The 22710-nt window shown below is 37.7% G+C and overlaps 1 protein-coding gene across 2 annotated transcripts in view; it reads left to right on the top strand.

Annotated features, from left to right (window-relative positions):
* The window catches only part of LOC114687326 (cytochrome P450 3A6-like), a 64256-nt gene that overhangs the window by 21030 nt on the left and 20516 nt on the right, over positions 1-22710 (top strand). For both annotated transcript variants that reach the window (XM_037198466.1, XM_028861994.2), the window contains exons 4-7: positions 40-139; positions 4448-4561; positions 9742-9830; positions 10418-10566. In XM_037198466.1, the coding sequence (XP_037054361.1) occupies positions 40-139; positions 4448-4561; positions 9742-9830; positions 10418-10566 (452 nt within the window). The remainder of the gene's footprint in view (positions 1-39; positions 140-4447; positions 4562-9741; positions 9831-10417; positions 10567-22710) is intronic.

The following is a 22710-nucleotide window of genomic DNA, read 5'->3' as shown; positions in this document are numbered from 1 at the left end:
CAGGATCAATATGTAATCATCTCCATTTTCCCAATACAGGCTATATAATGGGCTGCTCCCTGCGCTGGTTATCACCGAACCAGATATGATCAAGAATGTGCTAGTGAAAGAATTTTATTCTATTTTCACAAATCGACATGTAGGTATCCTTTTTTAATGTGAAGATTATACACACTAAACAAGTTATATATAGGAATATATATATATATATATATATAATTATATATATATATATATATATATATATATTGTGTGTGTGTGTATTCAATAACAATTATTGTAACATCCAGGAATGAATATAAAAAGAGAAGGAAAATGTATATGGAAGTATTTGGAAGGGAGAAATGTTGCAATTACATTATAATCTCAAAAATAAAACCTCAAAAGGTAAGTATTCATTTAAATTTTTTTATGATTGCACTTAGTCTAGCAGTTAGGATTCCAGGTTTTTGCTCAGGAGGCTAGCTTCCACTCCCAGTATAGGAACACCTGTATCTTTCAAAAAAAAAAATCAGCCGGGCTTTAGTGCAGTACACCTTTAATCCTAGCATTCTGGAGGCAGAGGCAAGTGGATCTCTGTGAGTTTGAACCAAGCCTGGTCTACAAATCAAGGTCCAGGACAGCCAGGGCTACACAGGGGAAGCCTGTCTTGAAAAGAAAAAAAAACAAAAGAAATTATTATGAGAGGCTGAAGATATTGCTGAGTAGTAGCTTAACCTGACCTAGAGTTCATTCAATCTCAACCACCACAAAATGAACAAATATTTTGTAATAAAATTGTTATGGATTCACTGTAATTTACCAACAATGTACAAGTCATGTTATGTGTCTTCATGCTGTTTTGTTCAGGTGGGGAACATCAACCTTTCCCAAGGAGAAATTCTCAGCACTCAGAGATAAACAGAAAACTTCTTTCATTGGTTCACAACCATCATTTAAGATGTCCCATCTTGCTGTCTAAGTGGGTATTCATAGTAGTCACTTCTGAAGGGGGAAGAGCAGATGTGACCCTGGTCAGCAAGGAATAGACAAGCAGGATCACAGAACAGAAGTCACTTGCTCATTTTTGCAGCTCTGCTGACTCAGGGCAGAGAAGGGTTGTTACTGTCTCCTTATACTCCTGTCACCCCATAGTCCCTAAGGAAGCTTGGTAATCATAATTAAGGTTAAAGTTGTGTTTTCCTGTCTCCTTCAGTTTTTTCAAGGCAGTTTATTATTTATTTTATTTGGCAGTATGTTGAAGCTTTATTAGTAAGTGTGAGTGCTTACATTCAAACTGAGTTTGGTCAGAGCTAAGATAATTTATCCACATTTATATACCTCCTGGTATAAACAGCTTTGAATGGTACTTTAAAAAAATTTTTAGTTAAAATACAAATATTTTATTTGCTTACTCCTACTCTTCCCCCCATTCCCACCCCAGCTCCCTTTAGATAAAATAAAATATTTAATCCCTAGGAGTCATTAATCATTCCTTCTTCCCCTCCTTCTGTATTGTGTGTGTGTGTTGCTTATATTCACCTCCTATTACTTAATCTTGTCTCTCTCCCATTCTTACTATTTCTCTTTCTTTTCTAAATTATTTTTCTTTCTGCTCTAATGTCTTTAAAAAATTGGATGACTCTAGTGAATCTAGCAAGTGTTTATTACAAGAAAATATATATTATAAAATTATTTGCAGTAATATAGAGACCCTACACTTTCTACACTGCTAAAGTAAATGGTTCTCCCTTCTCTGGTTGCCACTACCTACCTATAAATCCTAAGGGAGAGACAGAACCTCATGAACCTTCCCTTCTCCATGGTGGAATGTTGATGGGTGTTATCTTGTGAATGGACTTGAGCCAATAATCACAATTCTGGAATTGCAATGATATTTCATGCACAGAAGTGAACTTTCTATATGTCTCTACCCTTCCTGTTGTTCTAAAATGTATAAGAAACTTTGTTTATTTAAATATGTGTATGTGTATGTGTTTGTGAATATGAGTAAAGTACCCATGAAACCATAAGAAGGTGTTGGATTCTGGTTCTAGATGAGCAGGCAATTGCCCTACCTGACAGGGGTTCTGGAGACTGAACTCAGGTCCTTGTCAAGAGCAGTATATTTTCTTAACTAGTGAGCCTCTTATGCAGGCCAGACCTTATATTTCTTCTGCTCCTCTCCCTTTTTCAATCTCCCCTGAGCAGGTGATTTAGATGTCATATTAGGAGTGATCATTCTGAAGTCAACTTTTTTTACATTGTCTAGTTATAAATTGCTATATTAATCTTTGGCCATGGTAAAATGAAACTTCTAAGACAAACACTGACAGCAGTAATCTGAGGATATAAACATAAGACACTAGAGGGCAATTAGATTAGCATTACATTCCATTTTGTAGCAACAAAGGTGATTCTGCACTAGGGCCTATGACATGCTTTTATCAGTTTTAAAATACTGCATATGGAAAGATGCGTCAGACATCAAGAAAACTAACTGCTTTTACACAAGACAAGGGTTCAATTCCCAGTAGCCACATGGTACCTAAACTCAACTCTAAGTCCAATCTCATTGTATCTGATGCCCTCTACTGGGCTCTGCAGACACTGCACATTTTTAGTACAGATGTGTTGAAGATATACATGGAATAATGCTCTTGCAAATATTAGTAGCTCCACAGATATGGTGGGTGACATCACGAGCTTCTTTCCTGTCTGTGCTGGATTTGTAAAATTTAATTGATCTTCTAGAAGTCTAGTGGGGATAACCATAGCAACTGTGAGTCCATGTGAGTAATACTCATATCATGCCCAGAGTCAAGACCATCATGGCACTCCTCTGGCTCTAGGAGTCTTTCAACCATGTCTTCCACAATGTTTCCTGAGCCTTGGGGGTGAGTGGTTGTAGGTATTCTATCACTTTCCTTAATTTTTTGTATACTTTTTGTTCCATGTAGTTAATAACATATCTATATGGAAATATTTCCACTTGCAGTGAAATCTGAGTGCCTTTTAGTTTATCTTTTGCTTCTCATTGCAAAAGCTAGACACCACGTTCGGATGTAGTAAAAGGTGAGAACTAGTTGTTTAAAATCATCTCTTAATGGGAAAATCAGTGTTTCTTAACAAAGTGAAGTGCTGGATGAAGGTTTTGCTCCATATAGTTTTTATCATATGCATTAGGTTTCCCTCTCATTATTGACATGTACTTATATCATCAAGAACTATTGAAATATTCCAAGTTAGAATCAAATACAGAACATATGGTGGAAGAAACTTTCCAAGGGGAAAAGAGAATTATAGTGCTCCTTTGCTTATATTTCAGGATAAACAGTGAAGGAGAGATATTTACATGATATTCAATTAATGCTTTGGCTAATAATACCCATTTCTTGGTATTTATGTTAATTTAATAATTACTGTTTCCTGTCACTTCTTTTTAAAATAGCTCAAGCTGAATATATTTGTAAGTGCAAACCTTGTCTAAGGAAAATTTACCAATATAGCCCTCCTATATGTAACCTATTGTTCTGATTGCATTTTGGCAACATGAAAAAAACATAGGCATTGTTAGGAAGAGAAATCTCAATTGAGAAATGCCCCCATCAGCTTTCTTGTCAAAAGACTGTGGCGTTTTCTTCATTAGTAACTGTGTTCAACTCATTAGAGTTCGGTGCCACACCTGGGCAGGTAGTCCTGGGTTGTATTTGAAAAAGCAGGCTGAAAAAAATGGTGAGCAAACCAGAAGCAGTATTCCTCCAAAGCTTCTGCTTCAATACCTGCCTTCAGGTTCCTGCCTTGAGTTACTGCCTTGACTTTTCTTAGTGACAGAATATGGCCTGAGAGTTGTAAGATTACTAAATGCTCTCCATAAGGAGTTGCTTTTTTCCATGGTCTTTATCACATCAATAGAAATCTAACTAAGAAACCAACTTTCTCTGTACTGACTTGGAGAATACTTTTAGTCTTCTACCTGTCTTTTCACAGAAAAAGGCATTTTTTTTCTACAGAGGGATTCACATTGAAATGAAGATTGTAATATAACAACTTTATTTATACATACATGGATGGTGTATGTATCCATACTTTAACTTTGAAGCATTTTATATATGTTATATATCACATATGTTTGCCTGAATGTATGTATGTGTACTGCATGTGTGCAAGAACTCACAGACAGTGGAAGAGGGCATCAGATACCCACAACTGGAGTTACTGACAGTTGTGAACAACCTAATGTAGCTCCTAAGAATTTAACCAGAGTCCTTGCAAGAGGATCAAGTGGTGTAGACCACGGAGCCATTGCTTCAGCCCTAGTTTGAGGAACTGTTGTTGAGGGACTAGTATGAAACTTGCCAACTAGAAGAGGGTTAGTAACTTAAAGAATGTTGTCCATTTTATGCAGGTTTTGTAACTGTTAAGATAACCAATCTAATTCAGGGCAAAATTTTTCTTGGTATTGTAGCTTTTTGGTCCACTTGGATTTATGAAAAAAAGTATAACAAGTTCTGAGAATGAAGAATGGAAAAGAATCCGATCATTGATGACACCAGCCTTTAGCAGTGGAAAACTGAAGGAGGTAAGTTTATGAAGAGCTTTTTATTGTAAATGGAGTAGATTTTATCAGAGGAATGGTAGAAATAATATCACACTCTTTATCGAGATGCTCCTTTGAGCATTATATTGTTAAGAATGGTCTTTGTTGAAGATGGCAGAGACAAGCAGACACAGGTAGGCCTGTGGTGGCGGCCCGCAGAGGTGGATGGGCCCAGTGGCAGCGGCAGACAGGGACATTTAGGCCCGGCGGCAAATGGCAGAGACATTCAGGCCTGGTGGCATTTCACAGAGGTGGACGGGCCCTGTGGCGGAGATAAGTAGACTGAGGTGGAAGCAGCGGCCGACAGAGACATTCAGGCCCAGTGGCAGCACACAGAGGTAGACAGGCCATGGGGCGGAGACGGGTGGACGCAGGTCGGTGACCCGCGGAGGTGGACGGGCCCAGTGGCAGCGGCCGACAGGGACATACAGGCCCAGCGGCAGATGGCAGAGACATACAGGCCTGGTGGCATTTCAGAGAGGTGGATGGGCCTGGCAGCAGTGACGGGCAGAGGTAGGTAGGCCCGCGGCGGCAGCTGGCAGAGACATACAGGCCCGTTGGTGGCCCGCGGAGGTGGACAGACCCAGCGGCGGCTGACAGGGACATACAGGCCCGGCAGCAGAGACAAGTGGACGCAGTTGGGCCTGTGGTGGCAGGCCACAGGGGTGGACAGGCCCGGGAACGGAGAGGGGCAGACACAGCTTGGAACGAGGACGCCCCTAGCCCCAACACCTGGGGAAGAGACTATCTCTGTGGGTCAGAACCAGGGTGAGTCTGAACACTCCATCTGGGGAAAACCCAGGACCCAACTGCTGATCCTGTGAAACCCAACAACTTGGAGGTGTTGGTGAGACTACCCTGCTCAGCTGAAACCCATCTGGGAGAGGATTCAGATGCCTACAGTTTGAAGTCTGAAGAAACAAGATCAGCTGAGGAGTTGACAAATGAACAAAATGTGACCTGGGAAGACAGAAGAAGGCGCTACCCAGCCACTAAACCAGATCACCAGAATCATAAGTATATAATTCTCTGACTGAAATCAGCTGTCCCTGAAGAAACAGCCCAATAGCACCAATTTAACCAAGAACCCCTACTAAACCAAGACTAAAAATTAGAACAAGAGAGGCACTCTCAGACACAGACACCACCTGCACCGCACAGAGGAAAAAGATGAGTAGATGCCAGAGCAAAAATACAGGCAACAACATAAAGACCTATATGGCAACATCAGAACCTAGTGATTCTACACCTGCAAGACCTAAACATACCATGACAGAAGAAACAGAAGAAATCAACCCTAAAAATGACTTTAAGAAGATGATAGAGGCCCTTAAAGAAGAAATAAAACATTCCCTCAATGAGGAAATAAAAACTTTCCTTAAAGAGGAAATGAAAAACTACCTTAAAGAGGAAATAAAAGCTTTCCTTAAAGAGGAAATGAAAAACTCTCTTAAAGAGGAAATAAAAACTTCCCTTAAAGAGGAAATGAAAAACTCCATTAAAGGGGAAATAAAAAACTCCCTTAAAGAAATGGAAGAAAAAATGAACAAAAAATGGGAAGAAATCAAATCAAGCCAAGAAAAAGCAATTAAACAGATGAAAGAAACATTCTAAGATCTGAAAAATGAATTTGAGATAATAAAGAAAACACATGCTGAGGGAATGCTGAAAACAGAAATCCTGACTAAACGAACAGGAACTACAGAAACAAGCATAACCAACCGATTGCAAGAGATGGAACATAAAATCTCTGACACTGAAGACACGATAGAGAAAATAGATTTGTCAGTCAAAGAAAACAATAAAGACAAAAAAGTCGTAACACAAAACGTCCAGGAAATTTGGGACACCATGAAAAGACCAAACCTAAGAATAATAGGGGTAGAAGAAGGAGAAGAATACCAACTCAAAGGCACAGAAAATATATTCAACAAAATCATAGAAGAAAACTTTCCTAACCTAAAGAAAGAAATACCTATGAAGATACAAGAAGCTTACAGAACACCGAATAGGCTGGATCCAAAAAAAAAAGTCCCCTTGCCACATAATAATCAAAACACTAAACACACAGAACAAAGAAAAAATATTAAGAGCCACAAAGGAAAAAGACCAAGTGACATATAAAGGTAAACCCATCAGAATAACACCAGACTACTCAATAGAGACTATGAAAGCTAGAAGATCATGGACAAATCTCATGCAGACACTAAGAGACCACGGATGCGAACCCAGACTGTTATACCCAGCAAAACTCTTAATCACCATAGGCAGAGTAAACAAAATATTCCAGGATAAAACCAGATTTAATCAATACCTGTCTACAAACCCAGCCCTACAGAAAGCACTAGAAGGGAAAATTCAACCCAAAGAAGCTAAACACATCCATGAAAAATCAAGCAATAGATAATCCCACACCAACATACACCACAGAAGGACAAAACAACACAACCACAAAAAATAACAGGAATTAACAATCACTGGTAATTAATATCCATCAATATCAATAGTCTCAACTCACCTATACCTGTCGATCTCTGAGCAGGCTTCAGATTTTGACAGTTGATGAAAGATACGACAAGCATTAATGTGTGGGTGAAAAGCTTGGTGAAATTCTGAGTGAAGTTTTAGTTAAAGTTGGTTGAACTTGGGATTGACTGGCAGGCCAAAGATTTAAAAAGCAGAAGATTCTCTCAAGACACAAGTTGTGTGATAATAGTGTGTTTTGTGTGTGTGAATGACAATTTGTAAATGTTGAATTCTAGGCTTCGACAATCATTGTCAGTGCAGATCAAGCTGTAAGTATTTATGCTTTAAAACTTAAATTATAAAGCTAGTTACGTCTTTCTAACAACTAGCTTTAATGTTTATGAGCATATTTTACCTACATTACCTTTTCAGGATGTTGAGAAAGATGCATCACAAGCACAGGCTGGAGGCTGGGGGCTAGATGATTTTGAGGAAGAGGTCTTGGTAGACTCTTTCATAGAGCAAAGGGAAGCAATGCCTTCTGGGAAATGAGCTAAGTTTTAATCTAGTCTTTAAGATTAGAAGTCAAAAACAAAAATATTAAGGAAAGGAAAACCTAATTGATCTTTGAAGTATTGTTATGTGGAATTGAGTGGGACTTTTGAGGCCTTTCTTCCAGAAAACAAGGACTTGGTTGTCAGGCCTATATTAGGCCTAAACCTTGGTGCCATGTAGTTGTACTTAAATCATTTCAATGGAAAGTGTCTTAGTGATTGGAACTTCTAGTGCAGTTTGGAGTTCTTCCATTTGAAAAATGTGATATTTGCATGGGATTGTTTGAATCTTGTTTTCTAGTCCCTCCCCATCACCACCCTCATAGTCTGAAGGTAGATTTTTCTCTTGATAAAGGAACAAAAAAAGTGGACATCTTGTTTGTAAATAGGTATCTAGTAACTAGTGGTAAACTTGAAATGGTAGAATTCTTTAAAGCCTAATTCTAGGTAGCCTTAAGAAAATGTATCTTAATTATTTTTGAACCTGTATTCACCTTGTTTTTTTCAAATATCTTAAGTTATATTTTCTGTTTCAGAGCTGCTTCTTATTTGGGGCTACTTTTTTTTTAATTGAGGTGTAATTCATAAAAGGGTATATTGTTTTAATGAGACTTTTTACAACTGTGGCTGGATGTCTTTCTTTAGTCTTCCAAGAAGGGCCATTTTACTTTTTTATAGTTACTTTTTAAAGTCATGAGATCAACAACTTGGACTACTATGCATGTAAGTGCTAATGCAAATTAAAGCCCAAGTTGACCTCCAGCAGCAGTTCATTCTATGTTGACAGTGAGAGAACACTTTGCCTGTTAGGATACTGTTACTCGTGAACTGAAATGCTGAAGAAACCCCTCCCCCTATTTTGTTTTTTGCAAAAATCAAGGTATATTCTAGGGTTTCCTGGTTGACCTCAACAGATAAACTGAGATGATAGTCTTAGTTCAGAAATGATCTGAATGTAGATTTACAGTCTACGTGTACAGCTGGTTAAGTGAGATCGTTTCACAGTTCTGCATGTATCCCATCGGCTCCCCATTAGTCACTGAACTCTTAAAACTGGTATTGTAACATTATCACAATGTTTTGCGCCAATTTTATAAACTTTACAGTGCAATATGTGTTCCTTTTCTGAGGCAAACCAAAGGTATATTTCTCAAGGTTCTGCTGCTATCAGCAGCGTTGATGGAGGATTTTTTATACATTTGTAATAGATAGAAATAAACCAGAAAAAAAAAGAAGAAAAAAAAAGTGGTGGAGGAAAAGGTGAACACTGAAAGAATACTCAAAAGGGCTGAGAGTTGCAAATGCCAAGAATGGCTTTGCATAGTAAATGGAATAGAACAGCTCTGAACTATAGCTTACTTTTCCTGGTTTGGTCTGACAGAATGATTGAATGCTTTTGTACAAAAATCAGAGCCTTAAAAACAAGGATTTGGTGAGATTGTAAAACGGTGTGCCACTTTGGCAAAACAGTCAAAACAGTTTGGTGGTTGGTCAAAATGCAAAACATTGTTACTCTGTTACTCAACAATTCTACCCTTAGGAATATATCCTCAAACTACTGAAAATGTGTACCTATGAAACATGTACATGAAGGTTTACAGCAGTGTGTTGCTAATAGTAAAAAAGTTAAAACAACTCAAATAGCTATCAAATACTGGAGAGAAATAAAATGTGGCTTATTCATACAATAGAATATTATTAAGACATAAAAATGAATGAGAAACTGACAGATTAAATGACTTTGGTGAACCTTCATAATATCATTTGTAGATCTTTCCATTTCTAATTTATAAATACATTTGGGGTTATAAATTATAAATGTACTGCCTCCTGTCAACATTGTATACTTCTATTTGATGATTTCTGTGTCAAACATTATATGGAAATGTTTCCAAGTATTTTCTGTATTAACTGTGAATGAATAGAACAAAATAAATTGCCTGTGATGGGAAAAATAAAAAAAAAGAATGGTCTTTGTTTTGTTTCATTGTTGTGTTGGTTCTTTGTTTTGTTTTGTTGATATTTTGTATTATGTAGTCATTTTAAAAATATGATGATCTTTATATAATTTCAAAAGACGTGTTATTTTGGGAACTCAGATGTTGCCATTTACCATGAGACTGTGTTGTGTTTTGTGCATAGATGTTCCACATCATCCAAGAATATGGAGATGCATTGGTGAAAAACATGAGTCGGGAAGTAGAGAAGGGCAAGAGTGTTAACATGAACAAGTGAGTAGTGATACATGCATTGTCTAGGGACTCTGTGCCCTATCTGGAAATCTCCCTCTGCCTGATAAGTAGATAAATTATTCTGGAGCAGAGTAAGGGAGAGGCATGAAGTTACCCTGCTGTGAACAACTCAGTAGGAGACAGCTCCCCCAAAATACCTTGTGAGTAACAAAATTAGGTTACTGGTTATGATCTTGTATATTCTAGAATAGTTTAGAATGATAGAAGAAAATTTACAAATGGTGCAGACGAAGGGTTAAGAAATGTATGAGGAACATATATGTGCTACATAAGAGGTCATTGGTTTGGTTTAACAAGTGTATTATAGCTGTAACTTTCAACTATCTAAATCTTCAGGTTTTGCTGAGTGCCTTAGAAAAATATCAGCAAGAAACAAATTCTTTCTATCATTACATCCAACAGAAGATGGAGATGGTTCTGGAAATGGTGTGGGTAGTAAAATCCTATTGATTTCTGAAGATGCTACAGTAGTAAACTAAAGCTTTATTGATTATAGTGCAGACCAAGAGTCACATAGCTTAGAGGTTGTGTGAGTAACACATTAACTCACCTGCTTCTCTCCTTAGTGTCTTTGGGGCCTACAGCATGGATGTGCTCACTGGTACTTTATTTGGAGTGAAGGTAGATTCCCTCAACAACCCCCAAGATCCCTTTGTGAAAAACATCAGAAAGCTTTTTATATTTGACTTTTTCAATCCATTGGCTTTCTCTACAGGTATATAGTCTACTTTTCAACTATATTAAGATCTTAGACTTATTTTAATTACCATAAAATATAAAGTTTCCTCATAGCATATTCATATACAATTATTATCTCCCCCATCTTGCATTCACTCCTTTATAATCTGATTATTTTACCCCCTTTGAATTTTCATTTCACATGTTGTTACCCATTATTGCCACATACTTTTGTACTTTTTTGATAGATATAAAATGATTATGTAATTTCTGTCTTTGAGCCATTAATGTCATGATTTATATTTATACATTTACATATATTGAATCACTCCTCCATTTCTTGAATGAAACATGAATCAAAGTTAAATTAATGTTATGTACTTCCAATGTTTCTCTGTTTATTTTATTATGGATAATATATTTATTTTAAGAGTGGTTGTAGATGTCACTCACTATTTTATTGCAAATTTATTCTGTGATATTTTATCTGTTAGCATTTGTATGAAAATGACTGCATATATTTTGATGCATACACATTTAGAGTTGCAGAACCTTGTGAATGGATAGATTTTTTTAAAGGGTATAAAGCAATCTTCTACATCCTTATGACTAGCTTTAGTTTGATATTGGAATAATGATGCATGCTTGTTTCCTGTGTTGATATTTGGTGGTTAGTAACATTTCTTGGGTGAGGAAAAAACATTATGATTGATAAGAAAATATGCTAGTCTCTGTGTTATACTCTTTTCCATTTTGTGTCATGAGGAACATTTCTTTCTTTCAGTCTGGGAACTTCTGTTCTGTGATTTTATTGAGAATATTTTCTATGCCTTTGACATGGAATTCCTGTAATTGTTCTATGATGAAAGTCATAGACTTTCTCTTATCTCCCCAAAACTTACAGGTTCCATTCAACTGTTTAACAAATTGATCACTAACCATGACTGAATAATCTTACTACTCTTCCTTGTCTTCATGCCTACAACTACTGTTGTCTATATGATCCGCCCTATCTCTGAGGCTTTCCCAAAAGTTTGTATTTGACTTAATTGTGGGGGCCCACAGAAGTTTCCTAGTGAGACTTAAGCTTTATATTCTCATCAAAGCTGCATAAGGTGATGGACTGATCATGTGTGTGGTTACTAGGTGTTTGCAAGTGTCTGCACTTGGCTGTGAAGTATGCTTTGATCTAGCAAGGGGGAGGTTTTTGGCACCACACTTTGGCATTGTTATATAAAGCCCTTCTGAAGAGTCCAAAGCGACCATTGGTTATTTACCCAGACCCTTCCAAAGCTATCCTTTGTTTCTTTCTTTCTTCTAGTTGGGTAGGCCTCTCTTTCTACCTACTATGTCTTATTCCTATCTCCTTAAGAGTATCCTGGAAAAGATGGGAGTAGGCTCCCACATTTGATGAAACTTTCATTTCTGTCATCATTTCATTTTGTTTTTCTTCTCTATATCTGTCTCTTTATCAAATTCCAAAGAATGCCATCAATCAATTTCCTTATTTCATTCAACATTTGGTGTTTCTTTGGGATTAATTCAGGAGATTGGCATGTGTTCACTGAATTCCTTCAACATAATTTACAATCACTTTGATCAGTTTTTTTTTTATTACAAACTGGTCTATGGCTCAGACTTATTGTTAACTAGTTTCTTTCTCCTAAATCAATCCATTTTTTTTCATCTATATATTGCCACATGTCTTATGGCTTTACCTGAGTTCCATTACAATCTTCCTCCCCAAGTGGACTGCAGCATCTTTGTTGAATCTGTCTTTCTTCTCCTTGTATCTTTGTTTGGATTTTTCAACTACTCTAACTTGTCATGCCATAGTCAAATGCAGCTTATTTATTAACTGATGGCAGCAACACATATTCACAGCATACAAAAAGACCATCCTACAACATTTCTTCTCTTCTGTCTAATCAAAACAGAAGGTTTTTATTTTAACATAGTAAAGTTATATATAACAAAACAGCTACCAAGCAAGAATTACAGTTACAATATATGGTCTATTTGAATTTGGCAATATTAAAGAAAATAATTTATCATTTATTCTATATTTGTGAGTCTAAAGTTTCATATCTAATTTACTTTTTATCATTACCAATGAAAACTATAATTATAATTATCTAGTCCTCAACTTCATCAAAGACCCCAAAGGATATTATATTACCTAATTAAACAGGAAGTGCATTTCAAGCAACTTCAAAATTCTAGAATGACAGAGACATCTGGCTGCCTGGACAGTCACACAAATTTCCTCTGTAACATTGGGGCATCCATCTTCAGCCTGTAGGCCTAGAACAGCTGGCAGACTTTTTAGAGAAACAGAAAATTTTAACAATTGTTTATCTTATTGGCAAAGTTCATCAGTTACTTTTCTCTGTGTCCTGCAGAATGTATAGTAGATTATTCTGTGAAGCAGGAACCTGAAAGAACATCTTGCCTCATTTAGGCAAAGTTCAGTGGGCACCTTTAATGAGTCCTGCATGTCTAGTTTATACAACATACTGTCAAGCAGTCCAGACAAGAGCAGTTTCTTACATAAATGGCTAGCATTTTCCACATTGTAAGCAAACTTCATAATGAATTTCTTCAATGCCCATCATCCTCTTTGAAGTAATTGGTGCTGCCAGGAGCAGATGTGTCTCACTGTTCAGAAAAGTCTACATTCTTAAAACATTTTAAATGCTATATGCTGTGGGTCTTTGAAGTGTGTGAAGATTATCTATCTAATTTAAATATACCTTTGTATACCTCAAAAACTTAAATAACATGACTATAACTTTTACTGTTATAGATGACTATTAATTTGTATTTCATAACTATATATTACATTTTAAAATGAGCTACATAGGCCTGCCCCCAACTTCCCTTCTGGTCCAGAGGTGAGTACCCGGATCCAACTCGGACCCCATCCCTGGACACCAGCCACTCCGGGAAGACCTGCCCAACTTGGCACCAGGTTCTGGCCACCAGACAGCTCCCCTTCTAGCCCCACCGGGAGGGATCCCTTTTCCAAGCCCCGCAGCCCCTGCAATCTCCGTGCCCTGCCCCCACGCCCATCTGCCCTCGACTCCAGCCACTTCCTGAGACTTAGAGACCGGCCCCCAGCTCCCAGCCTGCCCCCGACTTCCCTTCTGGTCCAGAGGTGAGTACCCGGGTCCAACCTGGACCCCATCCCTGGGTACCAGCCACTCCGGGAAAACCTGCCCAACTTGGCACCAGGTTCTGGCCACCGGACAGCTCCCCTTCTAGCCCCACGGGAGGGATCCCCTTTTCCAAGCCCCCGGCAGCCACTGCAATCTCCCCGCACTGCCCCACGCCCATCTGCCCGCGACCCAGCCACTTCCTGAGACTTAGAGACTGGCCCCAGCTCCCAGCCTGCCCCCGATTGCCATTCTGGACCAGAGCCTGCCCGGACTTCCCTTCTGGACCAGAGAGTTGGACAAGAGAACTCCCTTTTGGACAAGAGAGAGAGTCTTCCTGAATCTGTCAGCTCTTTCTGAAACAAGTACACTGATAAGACAAGAAGGAACCACAAGGAGATGGGCAGACGTCAAGGCAGAAGTACATACAGCAAAATAAAGAACAATACAGCATCACCAGAACCTAGCCCGCCTCCAACATCTAGACCTGAACACCAAAAATTGGAAGAAGCAGAAGAAAGTAGCCTTATGAGTAACTTCATGAAGAAGGTAGAGGCTTGTGTAGAGGAAAAGACAAGAAAATTGGAAGAATGCTATAAACAACTAGAGGAAAGGGCAAACAAATTAGAAGAAAACAATAAAGCCCTCCAAGAAAATAATAAAGACCTGGAAGAAAACATTAAAGTCCTGGAAGAAAACAATAAAGCAAAGAAAATCATGAAAAAGCAATGAAACAAAGAAAGGAAACAGTCCAAGAACTGAAAAAGGAAATTGAAAAAATAAAGAAGACACAAACAGAGGGAATGCTGGAAATAGAAACCCTGAGTAAAAGATCAGGAACTTCAGATGCAAGTATAACCAACAGAATGCAAGAGGTGGAAGAGAGGATTTCTGGCATTGAAGATGCAGTAGAAGAAATAGTTTCATCAGTCGAAAGAAACACTAAAGCCAACAAAGTCATGAACCAAAATGTCCAAGAAATCTAGGACACCATGAAAAGACCAAACCTACGAATTATAGGGATAGAAGAAGGTGAAGAATACCAACTCAAAGGCACAGAAAATATATTCAACAAAATTATAGAAGAAAACTTTCCCAACTTAAAGAAGGAAATGCCTATGAAGATACAAGAAGCCTATAGAACACCAAACAGACTAGACCCCCAAAAAAAAGTCCCCTCGACACATAATAATTAAACAACTAAATGTACAGAATAAAGAAAGAATATTAAGAGCAGCCAAGGAAAAAGGCCAAGTGACCTATAAAGGTAAACCCATCAGAATAACACCCGATTACTCAATGGAGACTTTGAAAGAAAGAAGGACCTGGACAGATGTAATGCAGACACTAAGAAACCATGGATGTCAGCCCAGACTAATATACCCAGCAAAACTTTCAATCATCATAGACGGAAGGAACAAGACATTCAAAGACAAAGCCAGATTTAAACAATACCTATCCACAAACCCAGCCCTACAGAAAGCACTAGAAGGAAAATTCCAACCGAAGGAAGTCAGATACACACTCGAAAACACAGGCAATAGATAAAGCCACAACAGTAAACCCCAAAGAAGGGAAGTTCACACACACTATCACCAAAAATGACAGGGATGAACAATCACTGGTCGTTAATATCCCTTAATATCAACAGACTTAATTCACCTATAAAAAGACATAGACTTACAGAATGGATACGAAAGCAGAACCCAACTTTCTGCTGCATACAAGAAACACATCTCAAATTCAAAGACAGACACTACCTAAGAATAAAAGGCTGGGAAAAGACTTTCCAATCAAATGGTCTTAAGAAACAAGCAGGGGTAGCCATATTGATATCCAACAAAATAGACTTCAAACTAAAATCAATCAAAAGAGATCAAGAAGGACATTACATATTCATCACAGGAAAGATCCACCAAGATGAAGTTTCAATTCTGAACATTTATGCCCCAAACACAAGGGCACCCACATATGTAAAAGAAACATTACTAAAGCTTAAACCACATATAAAACCCCACACATTAATAGTGGGAGATCTCAACACCCCACTTTCACCACTGGACAGATCTCCCAAATCGAAACTTAACAGAGAAATAAAGGACTTAACTGATGTCATGACCCAATTGGACCTAATAGATATCTACAGAACATTCCATCCTAACAAGAAAGAATATACATTCTTCTCAGCACCCATGGAACTTTCTCTAAAATCGACCACATACTTGGCCACAAAGCAAATCTCAACAGATACAAAACAATTAGAATAACCTGCTGTGTTCTATCAGACCACCATGGGTTAAAGTTAGATCTCAACAACAACAAAAACTACAGAAAACCTACAATCTCATGGAAACTGAATAATGCTCAACTGAATCACCAATGGGTTAAGGAAGAAATAAAGAAAGAAATTAAAGACTTCCTAGAGATCAATGAAAATGAAGACACCACATACCCAAACTTATGGGACACTATGAAAGCAGTGCTAAGAGGGAAATTCATAGCACTAAATGCCCACATAAAGAAGTTGGAGAAATCTCACACTAGTGACTTAACAGCACACCTGAAAGCTCTAGAACAAGAAGAAGCAAAGTCTCCCAGGAAGAATAGACACCAGGAAATTATCAAAGTGAGAGGTGAAATTAATAAATTAGAAACTAAGAGAATAATACAAAAAATTAATGAAAAAAAGAGTTGGTTCTTTGAGAAAATCAACAAGATAGACAAGCCCTTATCCAAACTAACCAAAAGACAGAGAGAGAGAATCCAAATCAAAAAAATCAGAAATGAAAAGGGGACATAACAACAGACATTGAGGAAATCCAGAGAATTATCAGGTCATATTTCAAAAACCTCTACTCCACAAAACTGGAAAACCTAAAAGAAATGGACATTTTTCTGGATCAGTACCACATACCTAAGTTAAATCAAGACCAGATAAACTATTTAAATAGCCCAATAACCCCTAAGGAAATAGAAACAGTCATTAAAAGTCTCCCAACCAAAAAAAGCCCAGGACCAGATGGTTTCAGCGCAGAATTCTACCAGATCTTCAAAGAAGAGTTAATACCAATATTCTCTAAATTGTTCCACATAATAGAAACAGAAGGAACATTACCAAACTCCTTTTATGAGGCTACAATTACCCTGATTCCTAAACCAAACAAGGATACAACAAAGAAAGAGAACTACAGACCAATCTCCCTCATGAACATTGATGCAAAAATACTCAATAAAATAAAAAAAAAAAAAAAAAAAAAAAAAAAAAAAAAAAAAAAAAAAAAAAAAAAAAAAAAAAAAAAAAAAAAAAAAAAAAAAAAAAAAAAAAAAAAAAAAAAAAAAAAAAAAAAAAAAAAAAAAAAAAAAAAAAAAAAAAAAAAAAAAAAAAAAAAAAAAAAAAAAAAAAAAAAAAAAAAAAAAAAAAAAAAAAAAAAAAAAAAATATTTGCAAACAGATAAAGAACAAATCAAAAAAAAGCTTATAAATACCTTCAGCAACATAGCAGGATACAAGATCAACTCAAAAAAATCAGTAGCCTTCCTATATACAATGGACAAAGAAGATGAGAAGGCAATTAGAGATACATCACCCTTTACAATAGCCAAAAATGACATAAAATACCTTGGGGTAACACTAACCAAGCAAGTGAAGGACCTATATGACAAGAATTTTAAGTCCCTGAAAAAAGAAATTGAAGAAGATGTCAGAAAATGGAAAGATCTCCCATGCTCATGGATAGGCAGGGTTAAAATAGTAAAAATGGCAATCTTACCAAAAGCAATCTACAGATTCAATGCAATCCCCATCAAAATACCAACACAATTCTTCACAGACCTGGAAAGAATAATACTCAACTTCATATGGAAAAACAAAAACCCAGAATAGCTAAAAGAAACCTGTACAATAAAACAACTTCTGGAGGCATCACAATCCCTAACTTCAAGCTCTACTATAGAGCTACAGTAATAAAAACAGCTTGGTATTGGCATAAAAACCGACATGTGGACCAATGGAATCGAATTGAAGACCCTGACATTAACCCACACACCTATGGACATATAATTTTTGACAAAGAAGCCAAAAGTGTACAATGGAAAAAAGAAAGCATCTTCAACAAATGGTGCTGGCATAACTGGATATCAACGTGTAGAAGGCTGCAAATAGATCCATATCTGTCACCATGCACAAAACTTAAGTCCAAGTGGATCAAAGACCTCAACATAAATCCAGCTACTCTAAACCTGCTAGAAGAGAAAGTAGGAAGTAATCTTGAACGCATTGGCATAGGAGATCACTTCCTAAATATAACACCAGTAGCGCAGACACTGAGACAAACAATCAATCAATGGGACCTCCTGAAACTGAGAAGCTTTTGTAGAGCAAAGGATACGGTCAACAAGGCAAAGCGACAGCCTACTGAATGGGAAAAGATCTTCACCAACCCCACAGGTGACAGAGGACTGATATCCAGAATATATAAGGAACTCAAGAAATTAGACATCAAAACGACCAACAGTCCAATTGAGAAATGGGCTTTAGAATTAAACAGAGAATTCTCAACAGAGGAAACCCAAATGGCTGAAAGACATTTAAGGAATTGCTCAACATCCCTAATCATCAGGGAAATGCAAATCAAAACAACTCTGAGATACCACCTTATGCCTGTCAGAATATCTAAGATCAAAAACACTGAAGACACTTTATGCTGGAGAGTTTGTGGAGCTAGAGGAACTCTGCTCCACTGCTGGTGGGAATGCAAGTTTGTACAACCACTTTGGAAATCAATATGGCGCTTTCTTAGAAAATTGGGAATCAATTTCCCCCAAGATCCAGCTATACCACTTTTGGGCATATACCCAAGAAATGCTCAATCATACCACAAGAGCACTTGCTCAGCTATGTTCATATCAGCATTGTTTGTAATAGCCAAAACCTGGAAACAACCTAGATGCCCTTCAACTGAAGAATGGATAAATAAATTGTGGCACATATACACAATGGAATACTACTCAGCAGAGAAAAACAATGACATCATACGGTTTGCAGACAAATGGATGGATCTAGAAAAAATCATCCTGAGTGAGGTGACCCAGACTCAGAAAGACAAATATGGTATGTACTCACTCATAGGAAGATACTAGATGTGGAACAAGGATGACTGAACTGCTACTCACATCACCAGTGAGGCTACCTGGAAAACGGGACCCCAAAAAAGACATGGAGAAATGGATGAGATCTACATGAACAGCCTGGTCATGAGTGGGAACAATGAAGAGCGACGGTCGAGGGAAAGAGAGTGGGAGATCCTAGCTGGATCAAGAAAAGAGAGGGAGTACAAGGAATAGGAGACCATGGTAAATGAAGACCAAATGAAAAGGGGAGGAAGCAGAGAGCTAGGGAGGCCCACGGAGATCCACAAAGATACCCCCACAAAAGACTGCTGGCAATGGACGAGAGACGGCAGGAACTGACCTACTCCGGTGATGGGATGGCCAGACACCCTGTTAGTTGTGCCATAAACCCCATCCAAGGAAGGTCTGAGGAATCTGGATGCAGACATCCACGGCTGGGCCCCTGGTGGAGCACTGGGAGTCTAATTAGTGAGAAAGAAGAGGGTTTATATGAGTGAGAATTGTTGAAGCCAGGGTTGGATAAAGCACAGGGACAAATAACCAAACGAATGGAAGCACAGGATCTATGAACCAAAGGCTGAGGGGCCCCCAACTGGATCAGGCCCCTGAATGGGTGAGACAGTCATTTGGCTTGATCTGTTTGGGAGGCAGCTGTGTGTTGGTGCCGGGTCCTGGGCTTGTTGCATGAGTTGGCTGTTTGAATCCTGGGACATATGCAGGGACACTTGGCTCGGTCTGGGAGGGGGGACTGGTCCTGGCTGGACTGAGTCTACCAGGTCGATCCCGGTCCTCGGGGGAGACCTTGATCTGGAGGAGGTGGGAATGGGGGGTGGGATGGGGGGAGTGGGAGGGGGGCGAGAGTGGGAGAACAGGGGAATCTGTGGCTATTATGTTGAACTAAATGATGTTGTAAAATAAATTTACTTAAAAAAATTAAAAAAAAGGAAAAAAAAATGAATGAAACCGAATACTTAAAGTATTTTCTAGAACCTTTAGAGTCCGGCTATTACAGGAGCAGCCTGATTTCACATCTCCTGCAATAGTCTTCTCATCCCACACCCTAACCACTGTTCTTTTAGTCAGGGATCTTGCTCTTCTAAGTAGATTCAACTCAATACCTTCCAAAACCATCACAATTTTAAGTATTGAATATATTATCAATGATTTGTTCTAGTCTATTTTATGTCAAAGAGCTGTTTCTAGTCATACATTTCCAGAACTATACTGCTTTGGATATTTTGTTCATGTCAGTGGTCAATAATTCCAGCCTCTTTTCTGGCCTTGCATTTACTTCTTGCGGGTTCACAACTGTAGTCCAGAAGCTGAGTGGGAAATCAGAGAAATGAAAAATGTGTAAGCTTTAAAAAAAATAAATAAATAAAATAAAATAAAATAAAATGAGCTACATAAATATAATACCATAAACAAGAGTTGAAATATACATACAGTACAAAAATTAACTTTAAATTAGTATCAATAAACTAAAATCCATACTGGTGAAAAATATGTACCATTGACCATTGTTTTTTGCATTAAAGTAGATTTAATAATCTACCTCTCCCCATCATTTCTATATCATATCCCACCTTTTTGAAAAAGAGATTGACTATCATTAAACATTTATAATCAATCCAATTGAAATAAAAACAAACAAATAAAAATAAAATAAACAATATTTTGGGAATTTGGGCATAGCTTTTCATACTACTTCCCGCTGAATGGGGGCACAGGCAATCTTATGGGAGATCCTGAGAAACTTTAGAATTATGGTTAAATCTTGGCTGTAGTAGATTGTGAAACTGCATCATCTCAGCCAGGTGCCTTGAAGCTGCTCTGGATGTTGGATCATCTGGGCCATAGCTCCCTTTGAAGACCTCTTATGGGGTCTTCCTTGATGGAACCTTATTAACCTGGAAGGAATCTACAGTTTCTCATCTTCTATGGAAACAAAAGCATAACCTCTTTTCCAAGGCAACATGGTTCTGACTTAAACCTTGGAATCAAGATATTTCTAAAATATATATGCTTTGATTTAATCTAGCAGCCTCTGCAATCAAATGTCTCATAGCAGTTAAAATATAACAAAGACAAAGCAATAATATCCAGTATCCAGACTCTCTATGTATTTTCCATCTTTATGTGGCTTATATTATTTTTATTCCTTTATTTCTTATTTAAGACCTTTCTCTACATGTTTTCTTCTTTTCTTTCAAGCATATATATATATATAATATATATATATATATATATATATATATATATATAAAACACTGCAACCAGTTTAGAGATTTTGTCCATCTGAATTTGTTTTATTGTATATCTTTAATCCTCTTCTGACCAGGAGAGTTTTTAAAGTGCTAAGCTAGGACTGAAGCAGCAACTCTGGCTGCTGGTTCTGCCCTGCTCTACTTTTTAACATGGCACTGATACCAACCAATCATGCTTACCTCCCCAATTCTGGGTAGGCATGTTAAGTAGCAGGGACCAGCTTGGAGAAGCCTCTTGGTATCAAGGCCAGTAATGAGACTTGAACTAGGAAGCTGTTCTTGGGTCCATTTTAGAAATTTGTTTTTAGCTCTCAGGTTTTATGTGGAAATTCTTGCCCCATGTTGGGCACCAATTGTAGACTGAAGATTCCAGTCATTTACAGTTCTGCCTAGGCGATAACCATTTTTATAAAATAAACACTCAGAGGCTTAATATTAATTACATACTGTTTGGCTGTTTGGTCTATGGCTCAGGAAAAGTACTAACAGGTTATTTTATCTTTTTTAAAGATAAATTTTAATTCATTTTACATACCAAGAATCCCCCTTTTCCCTCCTTCTCCAGGCTCCTCCTCCAAACCTAACCCCTTTCCCTCTTACAAGAAGGTAAGGTCTCCCATGGGGAGGTACATTTAGTGGAGGCAGGTCCAAGCCCCTCCATTTCCCTCAAGTCTGTGCAAGGTGTCCCATCATAGAAGTGGTCTCCAAAAGGCCAGCTCATTAACCAGGAATGGATTCTTATCCTACTGACAGGCAGTGCCTTGTGAAGATCATACTACACAACTGTATCCATATGCAGACAATGCATTCAAGAGTGCTTCCTACTTTCTTTTCTATTAAGTTTAGTGTAAATGGATTTATGGACAGGTCTTTGATCCACTTGGACTTGAGATTTGTGCATGGTGACAGATATGGATCTATTTGTAATCTTTTACATATTGAGATCAAGTTATGGCTGCACCATTTGGTGAAGATACATTCTTTTTTCCATTGTATATTTTTGGCTCCTTTGTCAAAAACCAGGTGTTCATATGTGAATGGATTAATGTCAGGGTCTTCAATTCGATTCCATTGGTCCGTATGTCGGTTTTTATACCAGTACCAAGCTATTTTTATTACTATAGCTCTATAGTAGAGTTTGAGGTCAGGGATGGCGATGCCTCCAAAGGTTGCTTTATCATATAGGATTCTTTCAGCTATCCTGGGTCTTTTGTTTTTCCATATGAAGTTGAGTATTCTTCTTTCCAAGTCTGTGAAGAATTGTGTTGGTATTTTGATGGGGATTGCATTGAATCTGTAGATTGCTTTTGGTAAGATTGCCATTTTTACTATGTTAATCCTACCTATCCATGAGCATGGGAGATCCTTCCATTTTCTGATATCTTCTTCAATTTCTTTCTTTAGAGATTTAAAGTTCTTATCAAAAAGGTCCTTCACTTGTTTAGTTAGAGTTATCCCAAGTTAGAGTATTTTATATTATTTGCGGCTATTGTAAAGGGTGATGTTTCTCTGACTTCTTTCTCAGCCCTTTTATCATTTGTGTATAGGAGGGCTACTGATTTTTTTGAGTTGATCTTGTATCCTGCCACTTTACCGAAGGAGTTTATCAGCTGTAGGAGTTCCCTGGTAG

Source organism: Peromyscus leucopus, chromosome 23, assembly GCF_004664715.2.
Source record: "Peromyscus leucopus breed LL Stock chromosome 23, UCI_PerLeu_2.1, whole genome shotgun sequence".
NCBI lineage: Eukaryota > Metazoa > Chordata > Mammalia > Rodentia > Cricetidae > Peromyscus > Peromyscus leucopus.
Note: the sequence above shows the minus strand (reverse complement) of the source record. Positions and strands in the feature narration are given on the sequence as shown.